The sequence below is a fragment of the Pristiophorus japonicus genome, chromosome 1 (assembly GCF_044704955.1).
Source record: "Pristiophorus japonicus isolate sPriJap1 chromosome 1, sPriJap1.hap1, whole genome shotgun sequence".
In the NCBI taxonomy this organism is placed as follows: domain Eukaryota; kingdom Metazoa; phylum Chordata; class Chondrichthyes; family Pristiophoridae; genus Pristiophorus; species Pristiophorus japonicus.
The window spans coordinates 540,494,848-540,513,552 of NC_091977.1; the positions used below are offsets into that span (position 1 = coordinate 540,494,848).

General features: G+C 47.5%; 1 protein-coding gene across 3 annotated transcripts in view; it reads left to right on the forward strand.

The window, feature by feature from the left end:
* The window catches only part of osbpl1a (oxysterol binding protein-like 1A), a 316,457-nt gene that overhangs the window by 252,943 nt on the left and 44,809 nt on the right, over positions 1-18,705 (forward strand). For all 3 annotated transcript variants that reach the window (XM_070896777.1, XM_070896770.1, XM_070896784.1), the window contains exons 19-20: positions 7,101-7,235; positions 17,540-17,637. In XM_070896777.1, the coding sequence (XP_070752878.1) occupies positions 7,101-7,235; positions 17,540-17,637 (233 nt within the window). The remainder of the gene's footprint in view (positions 1-7,100; positions 7,236-17,539; positions 17,638-18,705) is intronic.

Below are 18,705 nucleotides of genomic sequence, written 5' to 3' on the forward strand. Positions count from 1 at the left end.
TTTAACACTATCCTTAATTTCCCTTGTTAGCCATGGTTGAGCCACCTTCCCCGTTTTATTTTTACTCCAGACAGGGATGTACAATTGCTGAAGTTCATCCATGTGATCTTTAAATGTTTGCCATTGCTTATCCACCATCAACCCTTTAAGTATCCTTCGCCAGTCTATTCTAGCCAATTCACGTCTCATACCATCGAAGTTACCTTTCCTTAAGTCAGGGCTCTAGTTTCTGAATTAACTGTGTCACTCTCCATCTTAATAAAGAATTCTACCATATTATGGTCACTCTTCCCCAAGGGGCCTCACACAACATTGCTAATTTGTCCTTTCTCACCGCACATCACCCAGTCCAGGATGGCCAGCCCTCTAATTGGTTCCTCGACATATTGGTCTAGAAAACCATCCCTAATACACTCCAGGAAATCCTCCTCCACCCCATTGCTACCAGTTTGGTTAGCCCAATCAATATGTAGATAGGGACATTGAATAAATTTAAGACAGAGATAGACAGTTTCTTAACTGATAAGGAAATAAGGGGTTATGGGGAGGGGCGGGGACGTGGATCTGAGTCCATGATCGGATCAGCCATGATCGTATTAAATGGCGGAACAGGCTCAAGGGGCTATATGGCCTAATCCTGCTCCTATTTCTTATGTTCTTGTGTCTATTACCTTAAAACTAAACCTTAACCACTCATGGCTAACATCATTACTGTCATGTATTTCCATATACACGCTTTTTTCACATCAGAAAACAAGCAATGCGTTCTCCTCACGACACTTTAAAGTTATCTTGTGTATATTGGAGGCCTGTTGCTCCAAGATACAAAGAAGTTCGCCTGTTAACTGTTAACTCCCCAAGATGTCCAACATACACCTCTCTGGGATGCCCAGTAGTGACTGACTGAGTTTATTTTGAAATGTAAACAGGAAATGCTGGAAATACTCAGCAGGTCAGGCAGCATCTGTGGCGAGAGAAACAGAGTTAGCGTTTCAAGTTGATTTTCCATTTATTTCAGATTTCCAGCAGTATTTATTTTTGGAGATATTAAAGTTGTATGCATTGCGTTCTATTGATGTTGTAGAAGTGAGATGGAATGGCAATGGTCCTCAGTCTCGAGGCAGCGAATCGTTGTCCTGATCTCTGATTCAGACCCGCTATTTGCTGGGGCTTTTAGGACCGGGGGGCAATGGTCAGGATTTTTCTCCAATCGTTCTCTGGGCTACTTGCTGTTCTGATGAAAAGTCAAACTTGAACCATCAACTCTCGCCTTTCACTTAAATATTGTGATCAACCTATATGTTTCTAGTAATTCAGATTTCCAGCATTGTTGGTTTTTCTGCTCTTTGCTACTTATCAGATTGCTTCATCAACCTATGAATCACAGACGTTTACAGCACGGAAGGAGGCCATTTCGGCCCATCGTGTCCGCGCCGGCCAACAAGAGGCTACCCAGCCTAATCTCACTTTCCAGCTCTGGGTCCGTAGCCCTGAAGGTTACGGCACTTCAGGTGCATATCCAAGTACTGTTTAAATGTGGTGAGGGTTTCTGCCTCTACCACCCTTTCAGGCAGTGAGTTCCAGACCCCCACCACCCTCTGGGTGAAGAAATTTCCCCTTAAATCCCCTCTAAATCTTCTACCAATTATTTTAAATTTATGCCCCCTGGTTGTTGACCCCTCTGCTAAGGGAAATAGGCTCTTTCTATCCGCTCTATCTCGGCCCCTCATTTTACACACCTCAATGAGGTCTTCCCTCAGCCTCCTCTGTTCCAAGGAAAACAAACCCAGCCTATCCAATCTGTCCTCATAGCTAAAATTCTCCATTCCCGGCACCATCCTCGTAAATCTCCTCTGTACCCTCTCCAGTGCAATCACGTCCTTCCTGTAATGTGGTGACCAGAACTGTATGCAGTACTCCAGCTGTGGCCTAACCAGTGTTTTATACAGTTCAAGCATAACCCCCTGATCTTGTATTCTGTGCCTCGGCTAATAAAGGCAAGCATTCCGTATGCCGCCTTAACCACCTTATCTACCTGATAATCCCCTGGGAGGACAGATGCACCAACATTAGAATCCTTGACCAGGCCAACATCCCCAGCATCGAAGCACTGACCTCACTTGATCAGCTCCGCTGGGCAGGCCACATTGTCCGCATGCCCAACTCCAGACTCCCAAAGCAAGCGCTCTACTCAGAAATCCTACACAGCAAGCGAGCCCCAGGTGAGCAGAGGAAACGTTTCAAGGACACCCTCAAAGCCTCCTTGATAAAATGCAACATCCCCACTGATACCTGGGAGTCCCTGGCCAAAGACCGCCCTAAGTGGAGGAAGAGCATCCGGGAGGGCGCTGAGCACCTCGAGTCTCGACGCCGAGAGCATGCAGAAACCAAGCACAGGCAGCGGAAGGAGCGTGCGGCAAACCAGTCCCACCCTCCCTTTCTCTCAACCACTGTCTGTCCCACCTGTGACAGAGACTGTAATTCCCATATTGGACTGTTCAGTCACCTGAGAACTCATTTTTAGAGTGGAAGCAAGTCTTCCTCGATTCCGAGGGACTGCCAATGATTATCCACCTGGCAATGCAGGGACACATCTGGTGAAGGTACTGGCTGCACCCCTGGCCCCTCCTACGATATGCTGCTCGCGAGCGTGATTGGCTGTGTCAGATGACGGAATCCTCCCTATCCAGGTTGAACAGGTTACTGCACAAGATAAGAGTTCATGGGGTTGGGGGTAATATATTAGCATAGATAGAGGATTGGCTAACGAACAGAAAACAGAGAGTCAGGATAAATGGTTCATTCTCTGGTTGGCAACCAGTAACTAGTGGGGTGCCGCAGGGATCAGTGCTGGGACCCCAACTATTTACAATCTATATTAACGACTTGGAAGAAGGGACTGAGTGTAATGTAGCCAAGTTTGCTGACGATACAAAGATGGGAGGAAAAGCAATGTGTGAGGAGGACACAAAAAATCTGCAAAAGGACATAGACAGGCTAAGTGAGTGGGCAAAAATTTGGCAGATGGAGGATAATGTTGGAAAGTGTGAGGTCATGCACTTTGGCAGAAAAAAATCAAAGAGCAAGTTATTATTTAAATGGAGAAAGATTGCAAAGTGCCGCTTATAGCAGGACCTGGGTGAACTTGTGCATGAAACACAGAAGGTTAGTATGCAGGTACAGCAAGTGATCAGGAAGGCCAATGGTATCTTGGCCTTCATTGAAAAGGGGATGGAGTATAAAAGCAGGGAAGTCTTGCTACAGCTATACAAGGTATTGGTGAGGCCACACTTGGAATACTGCGTGCAGTTTTGGTTTCCATATTTACGAAAGGATATACTTGCTTTGGAGGCAGTTCAGAGAAGGTTCACTCGGTTGATTCCGGGGATGAGAGGGTTGACTTATGAGGAAAGGTTAAGTAGGTTGGGCCTCTACTCATTAGAATTCAGAAGAATGAGAGGTGATCTTATCGAAACGTATAAGATTATGAGGGGGCTTGACAAAGTCGATGCAGAGAGGATGTTTCCACTGATGGGGGAGACTAGAACTAGAGGGCATAATATTAGAATAAGGGGCTGACCATTTAAAACTGAGATGAGGAGAAAGTTCTTCTCAGAGGGTTGTAAATCTGTGGAATTTGCTGCCTCAGAGAGCTGTGGAAGCTGGGACATTGAATAAATTTAAGACAGATAGACAGTTTCTTAAACGATAAGGGAATAAGGGGTTATGGGGAGCGGGCAGGGAAGTGGCCCTGAGTCCATGATCAGATCAGCCATGATCTTATTGAATGGTGGAGCAGGCTCGAGGGGGCCGTGTGGCCTGCTACTGTTCCTGTTTCTTATGTTCTTATGTAATCTCTCTGGTCCTGGACTCTCCGGTCCAGAAACACCCATGGTTCGGCATTTGTTGCGGAACTTCCGCTTCCCTGAGCCTGGGCTTGGCGCTCGCTGTTGAGCGCTCCCATGCTTTCTCATTGAAGGACCTGATGGCGCAATGAAGGGACGTCAGACCCGAGGCAGACAGAGAAATGACTAATTACCAACATAAGAACATAAGAAATAGGAGCAGGAGTAGGCCATACGGCCCCTCGAGCCTGCTCCAACATTTAATAAGATCATGGCTGATCCGATCATGGACTCAGCTCCACTTCCCCGTCCGCTCCCCATAACCCCCAATTCCTTTATCAGTTAAGAAACTGTCTATCTCTGTCTTAAATTTAAGACAATGACCCAGCTTCCACAGCTCTCTGAGGCAGCGAATTCCACAGATTTACAACCCTTTGAGGGATGAAATTTCTCCTCATCCCAGTTTTAAATGGGCGGCCCCTTATTCTAAGATCATGCCCTCTAGTTCTAGTCTCCCCCATCAGTGGAAACATCCTCTCTGCATCCACCTTGTCAAGCCCCCTCATAATCTTATACGTTTCGATAAGATCACTTCTCATTCTTCTAAATTCCAATGAGTAGAGGCCCAACCTACTCAACCTTTCCTCATAAGTCAACCCCTCATCTCCGGAATCAACCGAGTGAACCTTCTCTGAACTGCCTCCAAAGCAAACATTCCCCGCCTCTCCTCCCTCACTCATCGATCGCCAGCACTGACCTCCCGTGGTTCGGTGAATTTGCCGAGGGTGCCGGACCAGAGAGGTTCAACCTGTATTACATTTGGAGTCTAATTGGGGTCGAGGTGCAAAGTGATCTCGACGTACAGAGTCACACATCATTAAAAGTAACAACGTAGATTAACAAAACAATAGAACAATGCAAGTCACGCACTGGGGTTCATCTTTCGAGAAATAGAATTCGAAAGCAGAGAAGTTACGTTAAACTTGTGCAGACCTTGTTTGGAACATACTTGGGGTACCGCACTGAAGGGTGTTTGTTTTGTTCACGCTACTCTGATTCTTAGACCTTGGAACTTATAGTGGGAAAGTGTTATGTATGTTAATGTATGTACTGTAACATTAGACCACTGAATGTACCTTCACACTGTATACACCATATCTGTACCACCAGAGGGTGCTACTGGTGGAGACCTAGGGGTTACCTGCACACTGCAGGTAACCAGGTATAAAAGGGAGCTCACCCCATTGTGTCCTCACTCAAGAAGCTACAATAAACAGACTAAGGTCACCACAGTTCAAGTACAATACCCTTACCTCGTGGACTCCTTATTCGAGTGCTTGCATATACTACAGAGGACAACACGTGGCACAAAACTTTAGGCTTAACCCAGTGTCAGTTTTATTACGCAACAAAAAAAAACCAACTATACTAGACTAGACTGCTAAGAGAAATTTGACTTTAGACATACAATCACAAGCCCTGGCTGTAGCTCTTCTGTCCGCTCTCTGCACTGCCTGCTTGCTGTTCCTTCTCGTGCTTGTCTGTGTCCGTATATTTATATCCAGCTTTTGAATAAGTTTCCCGCTGTGATGAAATTTGATTATCGATCCGTTTAACTGGTTGGTCCTTTGTTGTCTGGTCCTTTTACAGACTTGGTGTTTCCGGTGGCTGTTTTCCCCCACCCTGGTCAATCAAGTTCAGGGTCTAACATAACAACTCCATCGTTGTTCTGCATGAAGTCAGTTTTAGTTCCTGACCATACAATGTCCTTAATTGTCCAGTTTAATTCCAAAGCTCGTATCAATCAATTTTTAGTTCATAGGCGTTTTTTCCCTGAAGATTAGTAACCTTACACCGCACAGTTCTGGTCTCCACATTACAAAAAGGATAAAGGGGTGCTGGAGAAAAGGCAACAAAGATTTACAAGGACGACAGGAGAATTGAGGGGGTCGTCATCATCAGTGGTCCCTCGAACCAGGATGACTTCCTTCCACATGGGTTCACAGATGTTTCAATGAAGGACCCGATGTTCCAGTCCTGAACTCCAATTGAGGGGGTGGAAGATGCCTGTGCGTGGATTTTTTTTAACGTGGGGTGACCGTTGCACACCAGCCACCACACGGGCTTGACAGAGCGAGGTCTTGGTCCAGTGGCAAGGGTTAACCAGGACAACGGAGACCTGCTTTGCTGCACGGACCTGGAGCGCGCACATATCACAGTGTGGGCTGGACTGGCTGCCCCTGGGCCCTCGGCTCTTCTGGGCCCCGTAATTGAGAGGGTACAACTATCGGGAAAGGCTGGGGCTGCCGGAAATTTATCCAGCAAAAAGACTGAGCTAGAGGTTATGAAGAGGTTCGATAGCGTGGTTTACCCTTGTCGGGGGTGGTGTGGGGGGGTGGGGGGAACGGATGACCAAAACTAGGGATCATGAATATAAGGTAGTCACTAATAAATCCAACAAGGAATTCAGGCGAAACCTCTTTACCCAGAGAGTCGTTAGAATGTGGAACTCGCTGCCGCAGGGAGTGGTTGAGACGAATTTGTATTGCTGTATTTAAGGGAAAGTTGGACAAACACATGGGGGGGGGGAAAGGAATAGAAGGATATGGTGATGGGGTGGGAGGGGGCTGGTGTGGAGCATAAACCCCGGCACGGAGCGGTGGGGCCCAATGGCCTGTTTCTGGGCCGTAATCCCGATATTGTACCGAAAATTATCCTGTGCCGCCTTCATTTTGCAATTTTGTGTAAGAATGTTTCGACATCGGCTTTAAAATGTTGAATCACTAATTTAATAAGTTTTTTTTTAAATGTGTGAATTACACGGTGTGTTACTTTGGATATTTGACTCTAAGCAATGAAATATTTTCCCAATTGGTAGGCTGGAACTCCTCCATTTTCGTTGTCTGGAACTGTTAGTGAGGACACGTTCCTCCTCGTATTCTCTCTTTCTTTCCACGGGTATTGCCTCCAGGAGAGAGTGATGCCCTTACGCTTGGATAGATATCGCCAGCAAATAGGCACAAGCCATCGCTGGAATCTACTGATACAGCTGGCAACTTGCAGTAATGTGGATGTAAAGGATTCATTTTGTGTTGCTCTAAATACATCCTTCAGTGTTCATCAATACTCTTGCAGAGACTTGAACTGCACTGTCAATGATTGCACTTAAAAATGTCATTGTTTCGTGCTAATTTGAATGTGCTGTTTTATTAGTTAAAAGCAACTAATTAGACACTCTTCAATTCTCTGTTCCAGGAGCTATCCAAGATTGCTATGCCTGTTATATTTAATGAGCCACTTAGCTTTCTCCAGCGACTCACAGAGTACATGGAACACACGTATCTCATCTATGAAGCTATTGGTTCCAGTAATTCATTGGACCGAATGCAGGTATAGTATAGTCTTTGTCTTCCGAACTCGTGCTGTTATGTGTTTCGGCTCTCGGTGGTGGTACAGTTAAGATGAAGCATTTAAGCATGGTCCGTACAGAAGATATTTTTCACTGGATTTTGGTCAATTTTTATATAGGAGAACTAACATGTTCTTATTCTTGGCCTTCATTGCAAGAGGATTTGCGTACAGGAGCAAGGAGGTCTTACTGCAGTTATACAGGGCCTTGGTGAGACCGCACCTGGAGTATTGTGTGCAGTTTAAGAAAGGATATACTTGCTATTGAGGGAGTGCAGCGAAGGTTCACCAGACTGATTCCTGGGATGGCAGGACTGTCTTATGAGGAGAGATTAGGTCGACTGGGCCTGTATTCACTTGTTTAGAAGAATGATAGGGGATCTCATTGAAACGGATAAAATTCTGACTGGGTTGGATAGACTGGATGCGGGGAGGATGTTTCCCCGGCCTGGGAAGTCTAGAACAAGGGGTCACAGTCTCAGGATACGGGGTAGGAAATTTAGGACCGAGATGAGGAGAAATGTCTTCACTCAGAGGGTGGTGAACCTGTGGAATTCTCTACCACAGAAGGCTGTGGAGGCCAAGGCACTGAATATATTTAAGAGGGAGATAAATAGATTTCTAGAAACAAAAGACATCAAGGGGTATGGGGAGAAAGCGGGAATATGGTGTTCAGATAGAGGATCAGCCATGATCATATTGAATGGCAGTCGGTGCAGGCTCGAGGGGCTGAATGGCACTTGCAATAACTGAAATGTATATTCTTTTGTCCTCCACATTGCAAATTATTGATCCGTTGCTTCGCAAAGGCCATATGAATCCCCGTTCTGCTTCTCTTCTGCTCTTGGTCAAATCTCGCATTGTGAATGTAACCTCGGTTTCACAAAACAAAACAGAGCTGCTGTCATTTCTGAAGCTCTATCTGACGTTGGTTGCTTTTTTCAGGAGAGGAGGAAAGAAGCAAAAGGTTGGAGGGGGAAATGGTCCATGGTGCTACACTGTCGCATTCTCAATCCGCTTCTCCCATTTGGAGTGCTTGTATCTTTAACATGCTATTTCCTGCTGTGCAGTTAGTCCATTGTGAATTTTAGGGATGGGCAATAAATGCTGGCCTTGCCCACATCCTGTGAATTAATTTAAAAAAAATGCTGTCTCTGTTGCAAAGAACTGAGTATTGATTTGTGATTGGGTTAAGGAAGATCATGTGGCTGTTGTGAGATTCCCACTGCTGCTGATATCCTCACCCATGTCTTTGTCATCAATCAGCTTGGCTCTGTCGTAATAGTCATTGAATCATATGACACGGAAGGAGGCCATTTGGCCAATCATGTCTCTGCCGGCTGAAAAAGAGCTACCCAGCCTAATCTCACTTTCCAGCTCTGGCTCCGTAGCCCTGCACTTCAAGTGCACATCCAAGTACTTTTTAAATGCAATGAGGGTTTCTGCCTCTACCACTCTTTCAGGCAGTGAGTTCCAGACCCCCACCACCCTCTGGGTAAAAGAATTTCTCCTCCACTCCCCTCTAAATCTACCAATTACTTTAAATCTATGCCACCTGGTTGTTGACCCCTCTGCCAAGGAAAATATGTCCTTCCTATCCACTCTATCTAGGCTGCTCATAATTTTATACACCTCAGTTAAATCTCCCCTCAGCCTCCTCTGTTCCAAAGAAAACAACCCCAGCCTATCCAATCTTTCCTCATAGCTAAAATTCTCCAGTCCAGGCAGCATCCTCGTAAATCTCCTCTGTACCCTCTTTAGTGCAATCACATCTTTCCTGTAATGTGCTGACCAGAACTGCACGCAGTACTCCTGCCTGAGTCTGAAGGTCGTGTGCTCAAGTTCCATCCATTCCAAGACTTGGAGCACGTTATCTAGGCTGGTACTTCACTGCAGTGCTGAGGGAGTGCATTGTCTGGGGTATTGTCTGTTGGCTGAGACCTTAAGCTGAGGCACTGTTCCAGGTTGATGAGGCTAATCAAAGGACAGCAGAGTTTTCGTGTGCGGGCCACCATTCCCCTCTCAACTCAAACCATGTGTTGTTTTTGTGAGATCTTGCTCTGCACTTGGGTTGCTGCGTTTACCTGCAAAACATCAATGACTAGAACCCATTCATTGGCTGAAAAGCAGTTTGAGAAATCCCAAGGGCATAATTGTTATGTATGCAACCCTAGGTAACCTGTATCATACTGCCACCAGAGGGCATACCTGTTGGGAGTCCCAAGGGATCCCAGCATCCATTGGGAGCACTGTATATAAATCAGGCCTCCCATGTCGTACCAACACTCTGGAGTTTGAATAAAGGAGCTAAGGTCACACTTACTCATGGCTACAGTACTCAGTTACGTTACCTTGTTATGAACATAACAATAATCATCATAGGCGATCCCTCGAACGAGGATGACTTTCTTCCACATGAGTTTACAGCTGTTTCAATGAAGAACCGATGTTCTAGTCCTGAACTCCAATTGAGGGGGTGGAAGATGCCTGTGCGTGGATTTTTTTAACGTGGGGTGACCGTTGCACACCAGCCACCACACGGGCTTGACAGAGCGAGGTCTTGGTCCAGTGGCAAGGGTTAACCAGGACGACTGGAGACCTGCTCTGCTGCACGGACCCAGTGCGCGCACATAACGCACAGTGTGGGCTGGGCCCGTGCTGCCCCTGGGCCCTCGGAAATGCAAGTTTTGGTCTTTATTTTCGACAACTGCAGACTCGAGTTTTCCAACGCTCTCCTTGCTAGCCTACTGAATTGCAAAGTACAGAAACTCCAGCTGATGCAGAACTGTGCTGGGAGAATCCTACCTTGTGTTGGGGCTGCCTTGGCCCTAAACTCAGGAATTCCTTCCCTAAACCTCTTTGCCCCTCTACCTCTCTCTCTCCTCCTCCTTTAATAGAAAAACAAATTATAATTTAACTGGAGAAAAATTGCAAAGTGCTGCAGTACAGAGGGACCTGGGGTCCTTGTGCATGAAACACAAAAAGTTAGCATGCAGGTACAGCAAGTGATCAGGAAGACAAATGGAATGTTGGCCTTTATTGCAAGGGGGATAGAGTATAAAAGCAGGGAAGTCCTGCTACAACTGTACAGGGTATTGGTGAGGCCACACTTGGAGTACTGCATACAGTTTTGGTTTCCGTATTTAAGGAAAGATATACTTGCATTGGAGGCCATTCAGAGAAGGTTCACTAGGTTGATTCCGGAGATGAGAGGTTTGACTTATGAAAGTAGGTTGGGCCTATACACATTGAAGTTCAGAAGAATGCGAGGTGAACTTATTGAAACTAAGATAATGAGGGGGCTCGACAAGGTGGATGCAGAGAGGAGGTTTCCACTCAAAAGGAGAAACTAAAACTAGGAGACATAGTCTTAGAATAAGGGGCCGCCCATTTAAAACTGATGAGGAGGAATTTCTTCTCTGAGGGTTGTAAATATTGTGTTCCTAACACAGATGAGACTGCACACAGGGAGGTTAAAGTAACAGTGACCTCAGTCTTTATTAAGACACTCCAGAGTGAGGAACAGGCCTTAGGGGGCTGGCTTATATACAGTGCTCCCAAGGGATGCTGGGATCCCTTGGGACTTCAGGGGATGCACTCCCTGGTGGCGGAACATGGGAGTGCATGCTTTACAGATGCACAACATCACTCCCCCCAAAAGTCAAAGTGAAAACTATTTACAAGGTGAGGCGGTCGGGAGCCTTTCTTTCCCTGGTGGACCGCCTCGGTACAAATGTCTGTTCTGGTGTGTTGGTTGTGCCCTCGCTGGGCTGGCGTGTTGTTGGCCCTGCAGGGCTGCTGGGTGAGCCTGGCCTTGCTGGGCTGTTGGGCGTGATGGGTTTGATTTCCTGGTCTGGGGTGGTGTCATTGATCCTTTGGGTGTGTGTTGTGGGCTCGAAAAAGGTGGTGTCTGCTGTGGGTTGTTCAGGGCAGTCTGTGAACCGCAGCCTCGTTTGGTCCAGGTGCTTTCTGCAAATTTGTCCATTGTCTAGTTTGACTACAAACACCCTACTCCCTTCTTTAGCTATCACCGTGCCCGCGATCCACTTGGGACCATGTCCATAGTTTAGCACATAAACAGGGTCATTCAGATCAATTTCCCGTGACACTGGCGTGACCATCGTTTACATTTTGTTGCTGCTGCCTGCTCTTTACCTGATCATGCAGATTGGGGTGAACCAGCGAGAGTCTGGTTTTAAGTGTCCTTTTCATGAGTAGCTCAGCCCGGGGCACCCCTGTGAGCGAGTGGGGTCTCATGCGGTAGCTGAGCAGTACTCAGGACAGGCGGGTTTGGAGTGAGCCTTCTGTGACTCGTTTAAGGCTCTGTTTGATGGTTTGTACTGCCCGCTCTGCCTGCCCATTGGAGACTGGTTTAAACGGGGCCGAGGTGACATGTTTGATCCCATTGCGGGTCATGAATTCTTTAAATTCGGCACTGGTGAAACATGGCCCGTTGTCACTGACCAGTATGTCAGGCAAGCCGTGTGTGGCAAACATGGCCCTTGGGCTTTCAATGGTGGCGGTGGCGGTGCTTCCTGACATTATTCCACATTCAATCCATTTTGAAAAAGCGTCCACCACCACCAGGAACATTTTACTGAGAAACGGGCCCATATAGTCGACATGGATCTTCAACCATAGTCTGGAGGGCCAGGACCACAAAGTTAGTGGTGCCTCTCACGGCGCATTGCTCAACTGAGCACATACGCTGCATTGCCGTACACAGGACTCTTAAGTCAGAGTCGATACCGGGCCACCACACATAAGAACATAAGAATTAGGAACAGGAGTAGGCCATCTAACCCCTCGAGCCTGCTCCGCCATTCAACAAGATCATGGCTGATCTGGCCGTGGACTCAGCTCCACTTACCCGCCCGCTCCCCGTAACCCTTAATTCCCTTATTGGTTAAAAATCTGTCTATCTGTGACTTGAATACATTCAATGAGCTAGCCTCAACTGCTTCCTTGGGCAGAGAATTCCACAGATTCACAACCCTCTGGGAGAAGAAATTCCTTCTCAACTCGGTTTTAAATTGGCTCCCCCGTATTTTGAGGCTGTGCCCCCTAGTTCTAGTCTCCCCGACCAGTGGAGACAACCTCTCTGCCTCTATCTTGTCTATCCCTTTCATTATTTTAAATGTTTCTAGAAGATCACCCCTCATCCTTCTGAACTCCAACGAGTAAAGACCCAGTCTACTCAATCTATCATCATAAGGTAACCCCCTCATCTCCGGAATCAGCCTAGTGAATCGTCTCTGTACCCCCTCCAAAGCTAGTATATCCTTCCTTAAGTAAGGTGACCAAAACTGCACGCAGTACTACTCCAGGTGCGGCCTCACCAATACCCTATACACATGGGATCTGGCTATCGCTTTCATCATTACTATACCTGCGTGTGTGCTGTGGAGATCCAAGATGAACGTCTCCCTGCCCTTTTTGGGTAGCACTACGCGGTTACCCCACAACAGGCAGTCTGCCTGAATGGACAGCTCGTCCTTTCGCCGCTGGAACGGCTTGATTAGCTCTTGCATTTCAACGGGGATGCTGGCCCAGTTCCCATGTAGTACACAGTTTTTTACTAGGGACAGCAGAGGATCTTTGCTGGTCCAAGTCCTAATCTGGCGGGCCATGACAGGTAATTTATCATTTTCAAACGCTTCCACGACCATCAACAAGTTTGCAGGCTGCGCCATTTCCACCCCTGTGGTGGGCAATGGTAGCCGACTGAGAGCATCCGCACAGTTCTCGGTGCCTGGCCTGTAGCGGATGGTATAGTTATACGCTGATAGCGTGAGTGCCCACCTTTGTATGCGGGCTGAGGCATTAGTATTTATCCCCTTGTTTTCAGCGAACAGGGATATGAGGAGCTTGTGATCGGTTTCCAGCTCAAATTTGAGGCCAAACAGGTACTGATGCATTTTCTTTACCCCAGATACACACACGCTAATGCCTCTTTCTCAATCATGCTGTAGGCCCTCTCGGCCTTAGACAAGCTCCTGGAAGCATAGGCGACGGGTTGCAACTTCCCCGCAATGTTAGCTTGTTGTAATACATACCCGACTCTGTACGACGACGCATCATATGCAAGCACAAGTCTTTTACACGGGTTATACAATACAAGCAGCTTGTTGGAGCATAAAATGTTTCTGGCTTTCTCAACAGCAATTACTTGTTTTTTTTCCCCATACCCAGTTCTTACCTTTATGCAATAACACATGTAGGGGCTCTAAGAGCGTGCTTAACCCCGGTAAGAAGTTACCAAAATAGTTGAGGAGTCCCAGGAACGACCGCAGCTCCGTGACGTTCTGTGGCCTGGGCTTGTTCCTGATGGCCTCTGTCTTGGCGTCTGTGGGCCGAATACTGTCCGCCGCGATCTTTCTCCCCAAAAACTCCACTTCTGTTGCCATGAAGACGCATTTCGACCTCTTCAGCCGCAGCCCTACCCGATCCAGTTGCTGGAGGACCTTCTCCAGGTTTTGTAGGTGCTCGACGGTGTCCCGACCCGTGACCAATATGTCGTCCTGAAAAATCACCGTGCATGGTACCGACTTGAGTCGGCTCTCCATGTTTCTCTGGAAGATTGCTGCAGCCGACCGAATTCCAAATGGGCATCTGTTGTAGATGAACAGTCCCTTGTGCGTGTTGATGCAGGTGAGGCCCTTCGAAGACTCCTCCAGCTCCTGCGTCATGTGGGCCGAAGTCAGGTCGAGCTTGGTGAACGTCTTGCCTCCTGCCAGAGTCGCAAATAGGTCGTCTGCCTTAGGTAGTGGGTATTGGTCCTGTAGCGAGAAACGATTAATAGTTACTTTATAATCGCTGCAAATCCTGACCGTGCCATCACATTTGAGTACTGGAACAATCGGGCTGGCCCACTCGCTGAATTCCACTGGGGAGATGATGCCCTTGCGTTGCAGCCTGTCCAACTCGATTTCCCCACACTCCCTCATCATGTGAGGTACCGCTCGTGCCTTGTGGTGAATGGGTTGTGCCTCTGGGACTAAGTGGGTCAGCACCTTCGCCCCGGAAAAGTTTCCAATGCCTGGCTCAGAAAGGGAAGGAAATTTGTTAAGAACCTGGGTACATGAGGCCTCATCGACATGTGATAGTGCTCGGATGTCATCCCAGTTCCAGCGGATTTTGCCCAGCCTGCTCCTTCCAAGCAGTGTGGGGCCATCGCCCGGGACAATCCAGAGTGACAGTTCGTGCACCGTGCCCTCATAGATGATCTTGACCATGGCGCTGCCCAGGACAGTGATGAGCTCTTTGGCGTACGTTCTCAGTTTCGTGTGGATGGGGCTCAGGGCTGGTCTGAGTGCCTTGTTTGCACCACAGTCTCTCAAACATCTTTTTACTCATGATGGATTGGCTAGCGTCAGTGTCCAGTTCCATGGTTACGGGTAAGCCATTCAATTTTACATTTAGTATTATTGGTGGACATTTTGTCTCAAATGTGTGCACCCCGTGTAGTTCAGCATCTGCCTCCTCTCTCTCAGGTTCGAAATTGCTTTGATCCACCATGGACCGATCTTCCTCTGCCACGTGGTGGTTAGCAGGTTTTGCAGAGCTTGCAGCTCGTCTGCAAGCTCGTTGGAGGTGCTCCATTGTTCCACAGCTCTTACAAACATACCCTTTGAAGCGGCATGAATAGGCTGAATGGAAGCCTCCATAATGCCAACAAGGTGTGAATTGCCTTGCATTCATCCTTTGTTGCGGACTCTGAGTCATCTGGGTCACCTGTGGCCTGCTGCCAGTTGCAGACTCGTGGTTTCTGCCCTGTACATTTCTGCTCGCAAACACAGTTCCAGTTATTTTATGAACATTGCTCGCACTTGTGTGCTGAGAGATTTGTTTTGTGTTATCACTGGTGGACATAAACGCCTGTGCTATCGCAATGGCCTTACTGAGGGCCGGTGTCTCTGCAGTCAAACGTTTTCGTAGGATGGTCTCGTGGCCAACACCCAGTACAAAAAGGTCTCTGGGCATCTGTTCCAGGTAGCCATCAAACTCACATTGTCCTGCAAGTCGCCTTAGCTCAGCTACGTAGCTCACCACTTCCTGACATTCAGATCGCTGGCACGTGTCGAACCGATACCTCGCCATCAGCACGCTCTCCCTCGGGTTAAGATGCTCCCGAACCAGTGTACACAGCTCCTCATACGACTTATCTGTGGGTTTCACCAGAGCCAGAAGATTTTTCATGAGGCTGTAGGTTGATGCCCAGCAGACCGTGAGGAGGACCGCTCTCCTTTTTGCAGCACTTCCTTCTACGTCCAGCTCATTGGCTACAAAGTACTGGTCTAGCCGTCCTCACCCTCCGAGAACTTCTCCAGGATGCCCACAGTTTGCTGCATCTTTGCGTTGGATTCGTATACTCGTCGCCAGTTATTGTGTTCCTAACACAGATGAGACTCCACACAGGGAGGTTAAAGTAACAGTGACCTCAGTCTTTGTTAAGACACTCCAGAGTGAGGAACAGGCCTTTGGGGCCGGCTTATATACAGTGCTCCCAAGGGATGCTGGGATCCCTTGGGACTTCAGGAGATATGCACGCTGGTGGAGAATTATGGGAATGCATGCTTTACAGATACACAACAGTAAATCTATGAAATTATCTGACCCAGAGAGCTGTGGAGGCTGGGTCATTGAATATATTTAAGCTGACATAGACAAATTTATGAGCGATAAGTGAGTAAAGGGTTCCATAGAAACATAGAAAATAGATGCAGGAGCAGGCCATTCGAGCCTGCACCTCCATTCAATATGATCGTGGCTGATCATGCAACTTCAGTACCCCAATTCCACTTTCTCTCCATACCCCCTGATCCCCCGAGCTGTAAGGGCCACATCTAACTCCCTCTTGAATATATCCAACGAACTGGACTCCACAACTTTCTGTGGTAGAGAATTCCACAGATTCACCACTCTGTGGGTGGAAAAAGTTACGGGGAGCGGGCAGGGAAGTGTATCGGAGTCCATGATCAGATCAGCCATGATCGTATTGAATGGCGGAGAAGGCTCGAGGGACTGAATGGCCAACTCCTGCTCCTATTTCTTATGTTAAGATGCTCCTTAAAACCCAACTCTTTGACCAAGCTTTTGGTCATCTGCCCTAATATCTCCTTATGTGGCTCGGTGTCAAATTTTCTTTATCACTCTCCTGTGAAATGCATTGGGACCTTCTATAAATTCAAATTGTTGTTAAGATCCATTCACTAATCACTCTTTTCCTCACCAACCTTCACTGTCTTCCTGTCTCAATGCGTTGTTTTCAAAATGCTTGCCATTGCTTCCAGATCCTGCCATGGCCTAACTCCACCATGCCTAGGCAACTTCTCCAGCCCGCGTTCCACTTGTTAAATTATTTTAAAACAACACTTTTATTAGCTTTGGTGGAGAGTTGTCTGCTGTGCCTTTGGGCCATTCTAATTGGTGCTCTGGAGGTGCTTGAGCCTTGGAAACCACACTGTTCCAGAGATGCAGAGTTGCCTGTTGGTGCCATGATCCCCTGGGTTTCCCTAATCGCTGTTTCCATTATTTCCGGTGGAAGCGCTGTATATCAAGGGGTCACCCCCCTGCCCCCAATGGTGATGTGACTTGACAGGGTAGATGCTGAGAGGATGTTTCCCCCAGGCTGGGGAGTCTAGAACCAGGGGGTCACAATCTCAGAATAAGGGGTCGGCCATTGAGGACTGAGATGAGGAGAAATTTCTTCACTCAGAAGGTGATGAATCTTTGGAATTCTCTATCCCAGAAGGCTGTGGATGCTCAGTCTTTGCGTATTTTCAAGACCGAGATCGCTAGATTTTTGGATATTAAGGGAATCAAAGGATATGGGGATAGTGCAGGAAAGTGGAGTTGAGGTCGAAGGTCAGCCGTGAACTCATTGAATATTGAATGGCGGAGCAGGCTCGAGGGGCAGAATGGCGGACTCTTGCTCCGAGTTCTTATGTGACAGTGCCCTAATAGTGATGGAAATCCAACTCCAGAGTCTTCGTGCTAAGAGGAAAATTGACATTTTTGTTTCTTTTTTAAAAAAATTCAAATTAGATTCTCAACGCTATAATTACTATAATTGAATAATGAAATGGGCAAGTACTTTGGACAAAACATCGTCTCCTAGACTTTGCTTGCCTTTATATAAATAATGTTTCATTTTGACTGATTAATGGCTTAATGCAATGACAAAGCTTTTATATAATGATTGACTATAAACCCAATAACTGCACTTTTAAATTTTATTTGGAGCTAATCGTTTTATTTTGTGTTGTTTCCTGTTCCTGAAACAGTGCGTGGCAGCATTTGCTGTGTCTGCTGTTGCTTCTCAGTGGGACCGGACAGGAAAGCCATTTAACCCACTCCTCGGGGAGACCTACGAGATGGTCAGGTGAGAAACTGGCATGGATTTATCTGCTCATTAAACTATTTGTTTTGACCCGTTAAAATTGCTGAGGAATTTTAAGACCTGGGTTGCACTCTTTTGTCGTGCTGCGTTGTGTGAGAAGGTTGGCTCTCGGAACTCGCTGCCACAGGGAAAGGTTGAGGCGAATAGCATAGATACATTTAACGGGAAGCTAGGTAAGCACACGAGAGAGAAAGGAATAGTCGTCATCATCATCATAGGTATTAAGTTCAGAATAACTCCACGAGACTGTGTTGTAAGCTCAAACCATTGTGACCTTGGTCTCTTTACTATAACTCCAAAGTGAGGCAGCAGCATGGTGGACTGCCTTTTATACCTGCTTGCTCCAGAGTGCACAGGTGACCCCTAGGTCTCCCACAGGTGTGCCCCCTAGTGGCAAGTCTTACACACAGGTGAGGTTCACACACACAATAGGCAGTCCCTCGTATCGAGGATGACTTGCTTCCCCGCCAAAAAGGGATGAGTTCATAGTTGTTTCAATAAAGCACCTAATATTCCAGATCCCGAACTACATCCTGAAGGGTGGAAGATGCCTGTGCGTGGATTTTTCCACCAGCTACCACACAAGCTTGACAGAGCTGGGTCTTGGTCCAGTGGCAAGGGTTAACCAGGATGATTGGAGACCAGCTCTGCTGCACGGACCTAGTGCGCACACACATCGCAGTGTGGGCTGGCCCGTGCTGCCCCTGGGCCCTCGCCTCTTGGCCCCGAACTCACGCCTCTCCTGGGTCCTGATCACGTTCTCGCCGCTCCTTCGCCCCTCCTGCTGTGCCTGCCCGCACTGCAATCAGCGACCTGGCTTCGCAGCCGTCGCCCTCCTGCAGCAGCACGCACTGCTCCCTGCCGTGGTATCCCGCTGCACGCTGCTCCCTCTGTTAAGTATCGAATAACTCCACGAGGCTAAGTACGGTGAGCTAGTTCAGGCATGACTTTACTCCAGTTTATTTATTCTCAAAGTGAGGATTCAACATGGCTGCCAACATTATATACACGGCTTGCACGTGTCTGCCAGTGACCATTCGGACTCCGACA